Source organism: Lethenteron reissneri, chromosome 37 (assembly GCF_015708825.2).
Source record: "Lethenteron reissneri isolate LAM-NWPU_2019-01 chromosome 37, ASM1570882v1, whole genome shotgun sequence".
NCBI lineage: Eukaryota > Metazoa > Chordata > Hyperoartia > Petromyzontiformes > Petromyzontidae > Lethenteron > Lethenteron reissneri.
Window position 1 is genome coordinate 1,101,174 of NC_083815.1, and position 12,288 is coordinate 1,113,461.

Genomic DNA, 12,288 nt, shown 5'->3' on the forward strand with positions numbered 1-12,288 from the left:
CCCACACGCACCCACACTCACCCACACGCACCCACACGCACCCACACACACCCACACGCACCCACACTCACCCACACACACCCACACGCACCCACACTCACCCACACGCACCCACACTCACCCACACGCACCCACACTCACCCACACTCACCCACACTCACCCACACTCACCCACACACACCCACACACACCCACACACACCCACACTCACCCACACACACCCACACGCACCCACACACACCCACACGCACCCACACGCACCCACACTCACCCACACGCACCCACACTCACCCACACTCACCCACACTCACCCTCAATCACCCACACACACCCACACGCACCCACACTCACCCACACGCACCCTCACTCACCCTCAATCACCCACAAGCACCCACACGCACCCACACGCACCCACACGCACCTGCACGCACCCATACGCACGCTCAAACACCTTCACGCACCACGACCACTGTCACCACCACCACTGTCACCACCACCACCACCGTGAGCACGCCGCGACCATTCCCTGACCTCGCCGTGACCCCCCCAGGAGTGGGAGCGCGTCATGCAGGAGCGCCGCGGCCTGGAGAGGGAGGCGCGGGGCCTGCAGGATGCCGCCGCGGCCCAGCTTGCCCGGCTGGGGCCCGCGGCGGGAGCGCCCGCGGCCGCCCGCCTGCAGAAGCAGCTGTGGCGCATGGAGGACGTCCTGCGCGGGCTGCAGTACGTGGGCAGCGCGGGGCAGCGAGGTGAGCATGGGGAAGGTGGCGGGAGGCGGGGGGGGGGGGCGTACGGGAGCCAGGAGGAGTCGTCGCTGTACAGGAAGGGCAGCCACCACATCACGCTGCACACCAGGATTGTTGAGCCGCGCAGATCTGTGGTTTGCGGGGGAAATCGTTCGCACAGCACAACGCCGCTCGGCACAGCACAGCACGGCACAACACCACATGGCACAGCATCGCACCGCGCGACCGCTAGCAACACCACCCAGTGGCAGGGAGAGAGAGGGGGGGGGGCCTTGGTGGGAGGGTTCGATGGAGCCAAGCTCGATCTTGCGAGATTGGAGGTGTTCGGGAAACCCTGGAAGTTTAAGGGAAATGTCGCTGATTCCGTCTGCGTGTTTCCGCCGCCGCACAGATGGGTCGACCCGCGACGAAGCCCCCCAGCCCCGCGGGGGGGCACCCGTGGACCGGGGGTACGAGCCCCCCCCGCCGCCTCGCAACTACGAGGTACGGCGCGACACGCACGCCGGGGCCGGCTTGGCCGGCCGGGTTCACTCCTTCTCGGCCTTAGTCTGGCTCGGTCAGCCTCGGTAATTAACACTGAACCCTATATGGGGGCTTTTACGTGAATTTATAGAGGTCAGTGTGTTGACAGGGGAGTGTTGACAGGTGAGTGTAGAGGTGAGTGTGTAGAGGTGAATGAGCGCCCGTGCCCCCCTCCCCCTCTCTCCGTCTCAGCGCTACCTGGAGGAGGAGGAGGAGCGCGCCCCCCCACGGCCCCCTCTCCCCCGCGCCTACTCCCCCGACGACGCCGCGGCCATGGGGGGGGAGCAGCCTCCATCACCGTCGGCCGAGGGGGGGCGCCCCCCCGACGTGCCGCCCCTGCCCAGGGAGACGCAGGCGCTGCGCCACACGTCCGTGCGCGAGCTCAAGCGGCAGTCGGGCGAGCGGCGGAGAGACCGGGAGCACGGCGGACTCACTAATGGGGACTACCAGTACCACGTGAGGGGCCCCCCCCACCGTCCCTCCCCCCCTCTGTGTTCTGTTGAGGCCAGTCACGATGATGACGATGACGATGACGACGACGATGATGATGACAATGATGGTGATGACAGTGACGACGACGATGATGACGATGATGACGATGACGATGATGACGATGATGACGATGACGATGATGACGATGATGACGACGACGATGATGATGACGATGATGATAACGATGATGATGACGATGTTTGATCCAAGTCTCCGCTCCGTGCTCTCTCCTCCCCAGAGTGAGCCCGAGCTCTCCATCGGAGCCAACAGCGATCCCTCGTCCTCCCTCTACAGATCAACACTCCCAGGTACCCTCCATCCTCCCCTCCCTCCCTCGCTCATAGCAGCCACAACGGTCTCCTCGACGTGGTGTGCCGGGAACAGAAATATCTTTCGGGTCGTAGCAGACTCTGAATGAACCCGGCTGAAGATGAATCCTCGACCGTGAGAGAGAGAGAGATGGCGACGACTTTGGGGTTGAAGCCTCCGTCCAGCAGTGGATAGATCCTGGCTGAACCATGACGGTTGTTGGTGTGCTTGCAGGCCAATCGCAGATGCTCTCCGTCTCCTCCTTCGTGACGCTTCGACGGAGCCAGACGGAGGCCAACGTCTCATCACAGGTACGGGGTTGTGCCCAGGGCCATGAACCGGTAAACCCGTAACCTGTAACCGGTAACCCTTAACCGATAATCCTTAAAACCGGTCACCCTTAACCAGCAACACCATAACTGATTAACCGGTAGCCGGTGTTCAGTTTCAGGAGCAATTTCTGCTCCCCGCAGCAGTGTTAACGGGTTCACCACACACAGACACAAAGACCCCACGTAGAGCGTTTAACAGGCTGTTGGGGCTGTTAGCGAGCACCTATTAAAGCCGACACGGCACACAAGGGGGTTGTGTGGTTAGCAACCACGTTCGGCCGCCTTTGTCTCCCCAGTGCTCATGTTGTTTACACACCGCACCGGTGACGCGTTTGAGGTTGGTTTGACCCAGGGGGGAGGCCCAGTGCCAGTCCAGATAATTATCATCTTCACCGATGTTGTGCTGTCAGCGGGAGTCCGACTCGGGTCGCCGGGTTTGCGGTGCAGTGAGTCAACCGCTGCGCCACCGCTCGCCACGCACACACGCACCAACACACACACACACACCAACACACAAGGACCAACACACACACACACACCAACACACACACCAACACACACACCCCAACACACACGCACCAACACACACACACCAACACACACGCCCCAACACACACCAACACACACGCACCAACACACACACACCAACACATATGCCCCAACACACACCAACACACACACACCAACACACACGCACCAACACAAAGACAAAGATCCCCCGTATAGCCTTAACAGACTGTAAGTGCTGTTAGCGAGCACCTATGAAGGCTGGAACGGTACACGAGGGGATGGGTGGCCAGCACCACGCCCGACCGCCTTTGTCTCCCCAGTGGCGATGTTTACACACCGCACCAGGTACTCATTTGAGGCTTAGTCGACCTAGGGGAGGCCCAGTACTGGTTCAGATAATCGTCACTGGTGTTGGTTGTGAGGGGGAATCGAACCCGGGTCGCTGGGTTCATCGCGCAGTGTGCTAACCGCTACACTATCGCACCAACACACACACTCACGCTCACACACGTGTCCCCCCCTGCGCGTGCCCGCCCAGCGGGACCGACCCCGCAGCGCCCTGGAGCGTCTCTATTCCGGCGGCGGCGGCGGCGGCGGCCGCATGAGTGCTGAGGAGCAGCTGGCGCGGATGAAGCGGAACCAGCGAACCCTGCAGCGGCAGCGCAAGCGCTCGCTCAGCTCGGCGTCGGACAAGCGCGGCGGTGGCGCTAGCGCTGCAACCGCAGCTGGCGGCGGTGGCGCGCTGGCGAACAGCAGGGCTGCCGCCGGTGGCACGGCCACGCTCCCCGCACGCCCGCACTCCGCCTCGTTCGCATACGTACGTTGGTGATGACGCGCGCTCGCTCGCTCGCTGCACGCGGGAGAGAGAGGGAGGGGTTCCAGCGTTGTTGGAGTGTTGGGGGGGGGAGAGATTATTGGGAGTGTTGCAGAGAGAGTGTTTTGGAGAGAGAGTGTTCGGAGTGTTGGGGAGAGATTATTGGGAGTGTTGCAGAGAGAGTGGTGGGAGTGATGGGGAGAGAGAGTCGGAGGGGGGGGGTTAGGGTCACGGTGCCTTCACTGTAGAACTCCCGTCTGGGATCTATAATCATAACCACTATTAATGATTGATTATTATTATTAATTATTATTAACGACTATTGTGATCGGTGTCACTGACGCTGGAGAGATGATTGTGGCTGTGTTGGGATCTCGGTTCACTCATTGTCTCCGCGCCAGCTCTTGAGTGCGCGCGATCGTGACCTTTGCACTGCGGCACGGGGGGCGGGGGGGGGGGTCGCCTGAGCGTAGAGAGACGGACGATACAGACAGACGGAGGGAGAGAGACAGACGGAGAGAGACGGAGAGAGACGATACAGACAGACGGGAAGATGTAGCATGTAATGAAGAGCAGGGTTTGAGGAAGAGAGATGGATAAGTGGAGGGGAGAGCGTGGGTGATATGGAGTCAAGGTGATGATACGATAATGATGCTGGCTAAGTGTCACGGTGGCCGTTGTGTTGGTCTCATGGAGGTGAGAATCGTTGCACTGAGACGAAGGCAGAGGCCTGGGAATGTTTGCGAGCGACGTGTCAGAGAGAGGGAGGGAGGGAGGTTCGTGATAGATGGTGGAGAGAGAGAGGGGATCTAAGAGAGTGGTTCACGAGACGTGGTGGAGATGTAAGAGATTGAAGCTTGCAGGGAGAGCGATGGCTCAGGAGACGTGTTGCTGAGAGCTTCAAATGAAATGGTCTGGGCGGCGAGCCCCCTCGATGCCGTGCCGTGCCGCCACGTCACGTGGTTTCTAACTCGGGCGTTCACCCCACCACGTTTTTGTTTCACGCTGCCTGGCGGCGGTTTAAAATGTCACCGGGCGTGGTGCTGGTGGTGCTGGTGGTGGGAGTGAAGGATTGTAAGGTTAGCGCCATTCGGCCCCCGTGCTGTCGTCGCGCGATCGTCCTTCAAGGGCCACCGCGCAGCAACCCGCCGCTATTTCACAGACAGGTCAAGTCGTGTTAGCAGTAGGGGGTGGGGGGAAGGGGGGGGGCGGGGTTTGGGGGGGGCAGTTTAACCCAATTAAATAATTTGCATGTCGGACTCCGAGCGGAGGGGTGGGAGGCCATGGGTGACCGCGCCGCGCAGAGGAGGGCAGCTGAAAAACCGGTTGCCCGAGCTCTGCGGTCCTATATTTTAACCTTTGCCTGACTCGATCCACGTGAACTGGGGGTGACGGGGGGGTAGCCCAGTGGGTTGATTGACAGGTAGATTAGTGGATAGTTTGGTCAGTGGATAGACTGGCGGGTAGATAGGTGGGTAGATTGATGAGTAGACCAGTGGGGAGGCCAGTGGGTAGATGCGCTACCGCTCTGTTCACTGTCCATCATGGGCTGCCGTCCATCCCATGCGGCCACGCTTGGGGTTTGGGAATCGGAGTCGATGCTCTGGTGTTTGCACTGGTGACCGCTAACCCTTCCCATAACACACCACCTCTGCTTTCCCACGATCCACTCTGCCCTCCGTCCGTCCCGCCTGTCCGTCCGTGCGTGTGGTCTTCGTCCTGCCCTAACCTGCAGTCACTGCAAATCATCTCCGCCGCGATTCGACAAATCATTTAGTGGCAACGCTGTGTCGGTAGTAGTGCGCTCGCAAAAACTAACACCAAAATAAAACTCAACACGCTCGTCAATAATGCGCTGTGAATATGGGCCATTGCCCGAAACGTCGATTGTCGTGCCGTCGGCTTCGAAGGCCACGCACGGCGTTATTGACGAGTGAGTTCCACATCGATCGGACTAACGCCGGCGTAGAGGACGCAGCTGCCCTACTAACTCCGCTGGCGCTGTGGCCCCGGATCTCGCGGTTTGCGCTGCCCACGTGCTTCTAGGATCGTGCCGCGCGTCGCAGGGCGCGATGTCCGACGTTTCGCAGCGCTCGCCGGGCGGAACCGAAACAGAACAAAAAAATTGCCCGAATCGGCTCCCGAGCACGCGGGGCACGAAACGTCGGACGTCGTGGGTCGGACGACCCCTAACCCAGCGGGGAGCCACGCAGCGCCGGTTGCCAAGCGGCTCGCGGTCCCGATTATTTCACCTCTCTCAGCGGTTGATGACATTAACCTCATGAGCCTCACAACAACAACAACGGAAGCGCCGCCGCTCCATGAGCCCACGCGGCACCGCCGTTGTCCAAGCCGTGTGGCCTTTGGCGTGCGGCCTTCAAAATGCGGCGGGGCCACAACCGACACCGGTCTGCGAACGGTAACGTGTGATCGGTCCGACTCCGGCGGGGGACTGGGACCGTAGCCGGGGCCTCCGGCGCGTCTGAGCCGTGCACCGCCCCTTCTCCTGCTCCGGTCACGTAGCCGCCCCGGCCGAGACTGCGGACTCAAATACCCCCCCCACCCCCCCCCATGCGCCGCGCACTCCCCATGCCTTGGCCTCCGATTGTATTTGTCGTCACCGCTGTTGTCGTCGTCACCACCGTGTGATGCCCTCGTTGTTTTTCCTCGCCTGCGCTTCCCGACGCCGGTTTGAAAGCGTTCGTGCGTCGTCGTCGTCCGTCGTGACGGGGGTGGTGGGGCATGGCGGTTCGATAACTTCTCGTCGATATTTCCCGAGACGGACTGAACTCCGGGCGGGACGTCGCCATTCGGCACGCCGACCCCGGCGACAGTCGGACCGATCCACCGAACCGGGAGACCCATGCCGGGGCGACGGTCCCCTCCGCCTGGCCGGGCATGGTAGGGCGAGAGCGCCGGCCACCGCCCGGCCTCGGCGCGTGTCGGGAAGCGCCAGCGGCCCCAGGCGGGGGCTCGGGGTGGGCACGGGGTCTGCTGCCCGCTTCTCCGCAGCTCCCGCCCGAGGTGGTTAGAGCAAGCGGGAAGCGGGGGGGGGTGGGGGGGGGGGTGAGAGCAGCGCGGTGAATTGGCGATCACGCACGCGCATCCAACCAATGACCCAGACCCCTCAACTGCCCTGCCCTGGTGCTGCCCTTCTCTCTACTTGTCAACTGCCTTCATCTTCCTGCCCTCCCGGAACTCCCCCTTCTCTCTCCATGCCTTCTTTCCTCCCCATCTCTCTTCCCTGTCCTGTCCCTCCCCTCCTCCCGTGCACCCTCTTCCCTCCTCCTCTCTCTCTCGCCTCGTCTCCCTTCCCCGCTCTCCCCCGTCCCCTCTCTCACCCGTCCGTCATTCAGGCTCGTCCACGGCTGTACCTCTGTTTGTAAGCGGTGACTCACACTGCGGTTTAAAGCGTCGAGCCAAGGCTCACGATTAGAGCGCTCGTCTGGGCGGGCGAGGCCACGCCCCTGCCCCTCGCTGCCCCTCGCTGCCCTCCGGTCACTGCCCACTGCCCTGGCAGCCGCAGGATCAACCAGGGCCGTGAAACTTCTGCGACGGGCGGCATATTCGCTTGCCCCAGGCCCTGCGGCTTTATGTGGATTTGATTGACCATACTTCACCACGCTGGTCAGTGCGGCTGGTTGGTGACGACCGGGGGCGCACAGTTGTGGACTGTGGTGCGCTCTGCTGGCAAATTATCCCCACTGAGTCCAACCCCACCCCCCTCCTTCACCCCCCTTTTCACCCCCCTCTGGCAGCCAGGGCAGGGAGAGGAGGTGAGGGGTGACCTCATTATGCAACCTAATTAGGCGACCAAATCATGTTGCCTAATTATGCGACCTAACGAGGTGTCCTGAGATAGCCGGCCGCTCATTTCTTGCCCTCCCTCCCCTCCCGCTCGCTCGCTCGCTCCCTCCCCCGCTCAGCCTTAACGCGTCGTCGGGCATGCTGATGATCAAAATAAACGCGAGGAGGACGGTTCGTCTGCCTGCGCTCCGCCGCTGCCTCCTGTTTGTTTCTTTTGTTTTATTTAGTTTTCTTTGGTTTGTTTTCTTTTGTTTGTTTTCTTTTGTTTTGGCGATGGTCTGTGACCCGTCGTCGTGGTGCCACCGCTGCTCATTCCTTCTTTGGCACCGCGACGGTTTTTGACGCCTCCCGTGTGGTGAGACTCTGACGCGAGTGACGCGGCCGCCCTGCGTGTCTCCGTTGTCGTTGTTCCTGCATGTGGAGCCTCCGATCCCCCGGGATCCTCTGATCCAGGATCCGGATCTGCGGTCCTTCCCGCGTCTTCCTCCGCGCCACCGCTCCGGCCTGGCGCTGTGCCCTCCTGTGCCCTCCTGTGGCCTCCTGTGCCCTCCTGTGCCCTCCTGCTCCGTTACGTCCGAGTTCGCTGGCGCGTTTTATTAATCGGGGGTCGAACGACGCGACGTTTGTTGTTGTTGGATCGCTTCTTAGGTTCGTTCCGCGTAATGATCTGGCCCAACGTTTTTGCTCTTGTGTCGTGGAACCCTCCACCACCAATCACCACCACCACCACCACCACCCGAAGCGGCCGAACGGATTAAATAGCGGGCGGCGCGTCCTGCATCGATTGTCACAGCGACGTTTATCGGTCCCTGACGTACCGCCACGTTTCGTCCTGCAGTGGATTTACAAATGGAGGGCTTCGACGCGCTCATTGTCTCTTGATATATGTTGGTTTGTTTATCTATTCATCGATGATTAATCATCGCGATTACACTCATGGAATCGCTCACGTCACTACGCATCAACCGATAGACGTCAATGTCTATCGATTCGCCTGCAGCCACTACCATTTGCCCCATTGCGACACGGGATCGCATCACCCCTGTTTAATAATCAACTCGCAGCGTCAACTTCGCGACTCGGCATTTGCATTCAAACTACCCAGCCCCCCCCCTCCTCCTCTGTCCTACTACCCCAACAAGTGGTGCATGCACAGGTGGTTATGCGGTGGTTATGCGGTCACAGTGCCACACACGTGAGTCTGACGGTTCGATTCCCGGTGCCGGCCATGGGGATGGGGGCCGTCCCCGCCGCATTGGCGTCACCTTGCGGAGAGAGATGCAAGCTTACCCACGATGCCGTGCGGGTCAGGCAAGCAGAGGTCATGTGACCTGAAAAGTCGGGACCCGGGGTTGGTTGAGCAAGCCGTCCCAGATAAGTAGCACACGCATGCACACGCACGCACGCACACACACACGCACGCACACGCACACACGCACGCACACACACATGCACACACACACGCGTTCCCGAAATCCATCTGTGCGTCGCTCTATCGGAAGATTGCCATTTGTGGCACTCGCGATGCTCTGCTGGTGGATGAGTGCCTCCCCACGCCGCGTGGGTTGTCGGGGGTTATTTGACCATACTTCACCACGCCGGTCAGTACCTATCACAGGCTTGTGATTGTTTGTTGCGGGGGAGTTGGTTCGTGCAGGTGGCACCACGCGGTTGGCACGGGCCCTGGCGTGAGCAACGACACGGTGGGGCCCTCGCCAATTCCCCCCCCCCCGCGCCCCTTCCTTCGTAGCCCGGGGGCTGGCCCCTCCGGCCCGCTAGGCGCCCCGGTGCCGTAGCACCGCCTGCGCACTCAACAGCTACGCCACCGGTCCCCCCCCCCTCCCCCCTCGCAGCAGCACTGGGACCCCGAGGAGTCGGAGCTTCGCCCGTCGGGGGGCTCGGCGGTCAGCTGGGGGTGGGACGGTGGTGCCCCCCCCCGGTCCTCCTCCTCCTCGGCCCCCCCCGCCCCCGCAGCCCCCCCAGCAGCCCCCCCCAGAGCCGAGAGGAGCTCGGCGCCGCGGGGTCGCGATGGGATCACGGAGATCGACGTGGAGCCGGACAGTTACGAGGTCGACCTCTTCAAGGAGGTGAGCTCCACCGTGACCTCTCGGCCCTCGCTCGCGGTCGCTTCTCACCGCCCTCCGGTGCCGTGCCACGGCCTTTGACCTTAATTAGTAATTCATCTTAATTAAATACATTTGGTGTCGGCGCTGTGGCCTTTGGAGAGACTCGCCCCCCCCCCCTTTCCATAGGAATGCGTAATTTCACCGCTGGCTCTGCAGGACCCTAACCAGGAGATGGATCCGCAGCGGGAGATCAATGCTGAGCGGGAGATCACTTTATTGAAACACTTTAGTAATGTTGGTTCACGCTGCAAGTGCGTGATTGGTCAACCGGCCAGCGTCTCCGGGCGGGTACCGTGCGACCGGGGGTGGGGGGGGCAGAGTTGGTGAGTACGCGGATCACGCCCGCGACATACGCTCAGACCACTGACCCCCACCCCCGAGCCCCCGCCAGGTCACGGAGGCTACCGCTCCCCCTCTTATCTCCCGCCGGCTGACCCACCGACCCCTCTGGCCACCGTGGCGGTTGCGTAACGGCTTGCCACGATAGACGCGGTGGCGCTGTTTCTAACAGCTGTGCTCACGCACCACTCGTCCGTGTGGGTTTCGCTCAGCGGCAGCTCAAACACTCGGCCCATATGACTTGTAGACTCGGGGTGAGACCTGCAGACTCGCGTAGGATCCGTAGTCTCACATAAGGATAATCGAGTAAAACATAGCCCATGGACCGTATACTTATATAGGTCTCTTTGTGATGGTGATTACCAGAATGGCAATGCGCATTATAATAACGATGGCGATGATGTATAGGTGACAACAGTGTTGGTAATATGACGATGATGTTGACGCTGTTGATGATAACGACGATGATGGTACTGGTGATGCTCTCTCCTCCCCCAGCTGGGCCGGCCAGACAAGGTGGTGATCCCGGAACGTTACATGGAGATGGAGCCGGAGGAGGCCCTGGGCCCGGAGGAGATGGAGGCACGGAGACGGACGGTCGCCAAGATCCAAAACCTGCTAGCTCGTTCAAGGTGTCACGCTGGCACACACTCACACTCGCACACACTTGCACACACTCACGCTCGCTCGCACACACTCGCACTCGCTCGCACACACTCACGCTCGCTTATACTCGCACGCGTGTGCGTGTTTCTGCGTGTGTTCCTGCGTGTGTGTGTGTTCCTGTGCGTTCCCACGTGCGCGACGCAGCGGGCACGCGGTGCCGGTGGCGGTGGCGCCAGGCGGCGAGGCGGAGGTCCCCGGTGTGAGCGAGGACCAGGAGCGGATCATCAGCATGTCACACGCACTCGCTAGCGAGGCGTCACGCCGCAGCAAGGCCGTGGCCGGTACGCACACGCACGCACACACACACGCATACACACGTTTATGCACGCACACACGTACACATGCACGCGCGTATACACACACACGCACATACACGCGCGTATACACACATGTACACATGCACAACAACAACAACAACAACCGCCATTCGCCACTAAGTGGCGGTGACGTCACCACGACGCTTGTGCCAGGCCAAGTGCACCTTGAGGCCACGTGAAGTGTCGAACGCCCGCTGGCAGGAGGTCACGGGGCAGACCCAGCAGGTGCCACTGGTCGACTGACCGAGATGACCACACGCACGTACACATGCACACACACATACACCCAGGCACGCACACACGAACACATTCCTGCACACGCTGAGCCCCGGACAGCTTCCGCTGAAATGATGGTGTGAGCATGCCTCCCTTCACTCTTGACCCTGCGAAGCCAAACATGACAACCTCATGTTTGCGGAACATTTGTGTTTGCGCTTTTAATGCATGCCCAGCTAACCAGCTGCTACCTGTGCTCTCTGTCCATCTCCCTCTCCCCATCTCCCGTGCTATCTCTCCCCGTCTCGTACGCCAACCCTCCCGCGTGTGCCCCCCACGCTGCCCCCCCACCCCCCCGCCCGACGTGTTGGCTTTGCCGATCCGGCGATCGCCGCGGGGGAACGGCAGCCAGGAAGCGATGCGCCTCGCTCAGCGAAGAGGCGAACGACGTTTTCGTGTGACGCGCCGATTGCGCGCTCGCGCACACACGCGTGTGTCTTCCAGTAAGGGACCGCGCTGCGTGCGTGTGTGTGTGCGTGTCTGTGTACGCTTGTGCGCATGTCTGTGTGCGCGTATTTGTGTGCGTGTCCGTGTGCGCGTATTTGTGTGCGTGTCTGTGTGCGTGTCTGTGTGCGCATGTCTGTGTGCGCGTGTCTGTGTGAGCGTGTCTGTGTGCGCGTGTTTGTGCGCATGTCTGTGTGCGCGTGTCTGTGTGCACGTGTCTGTGTGCGCGTGTCTGTGTGCGCGTGTGCGCGTTTGCATGCGGGGGGTGGTGGTGCAGTAGTTGGCGATGTGCAACAACCCCGGTGACCCAAGTTCGGTTTCCGCTCGCGGTCAAAAGTAGTGACTAATTAACCAAACCGGTTCCTGGGCCTCCCCTAAGTTGACTAAGCCTCAAATGAGCACCTGGTGCATCACCATTGGGGAGACAAAGGCGGCTGGGATTGGTGCTTCCCACTCATCCTCTTACATGCCGTGGGGGCCTTCAAAGGTGCTCGCTAACAGCACTTGCCCCAACAGTCTGTTAAAGGCTATATGGGGAATATTTGTCTGTATATGAGGTCACTTGCCTTTGAGTGGTTTGTGACACACAAA

The 12,288-nt window shown here is 61.0% G+C and overlaps 1 protein-coding gene across 14 annotated transcripts in view; it reads left to right on the forward strand.

Annotated features, from left to right (window-relative positions):
• Positions 1–12,288, forward strand: part of PLEKHA7 (pleckstrin homology domain containing A7) — an 86,549-nt gene that overhangs the window by 70,637 nt on the left and 3,624 nt on the right. For 12 of the 14 annotated variants that reach the window (XM_061566709.1, XM_061566712.1, XM_061566713.1 and 9 more), the window contains 9 exons: positions 551–746; positions 1,135–1,226; positions 1,458–1,721; positions 1,996–2,065; positions 2,301–2,377; positions 3,447–3,725; positions 9,383–9,616; positions 10,493–10,626; positions 10,805–10,941. In XM_061566709.1, coding sequence (XP_061422693.1) covers positions 551–746; positions 1,135–1,226; positions 1,458–1,721; positions 1,996–2,065; positions 2,301–2,377; positions 3,447–3,725; positions 9,383–9,616; positions 10,493–10,626; positions 10,805–10,941 — 1,483 coding nt within the window. Of the gene's footprint in view, positions 1–550; positions 747–1,134; positions 1,227–1,457; positions 1,722–1,995; positions 2,066–2,300; positions 2,378–3,446; positions 3,726–9,382; positions 9,617–10,492; positions 10,627–10,804; positions 10,942–11,601; positions 11,697–12,288 lie in introns of all 14 variants that reach the window. The other 2 variants (XM_061566711.1, XM_061566710.1) reach the window with 2 other exon arrangements.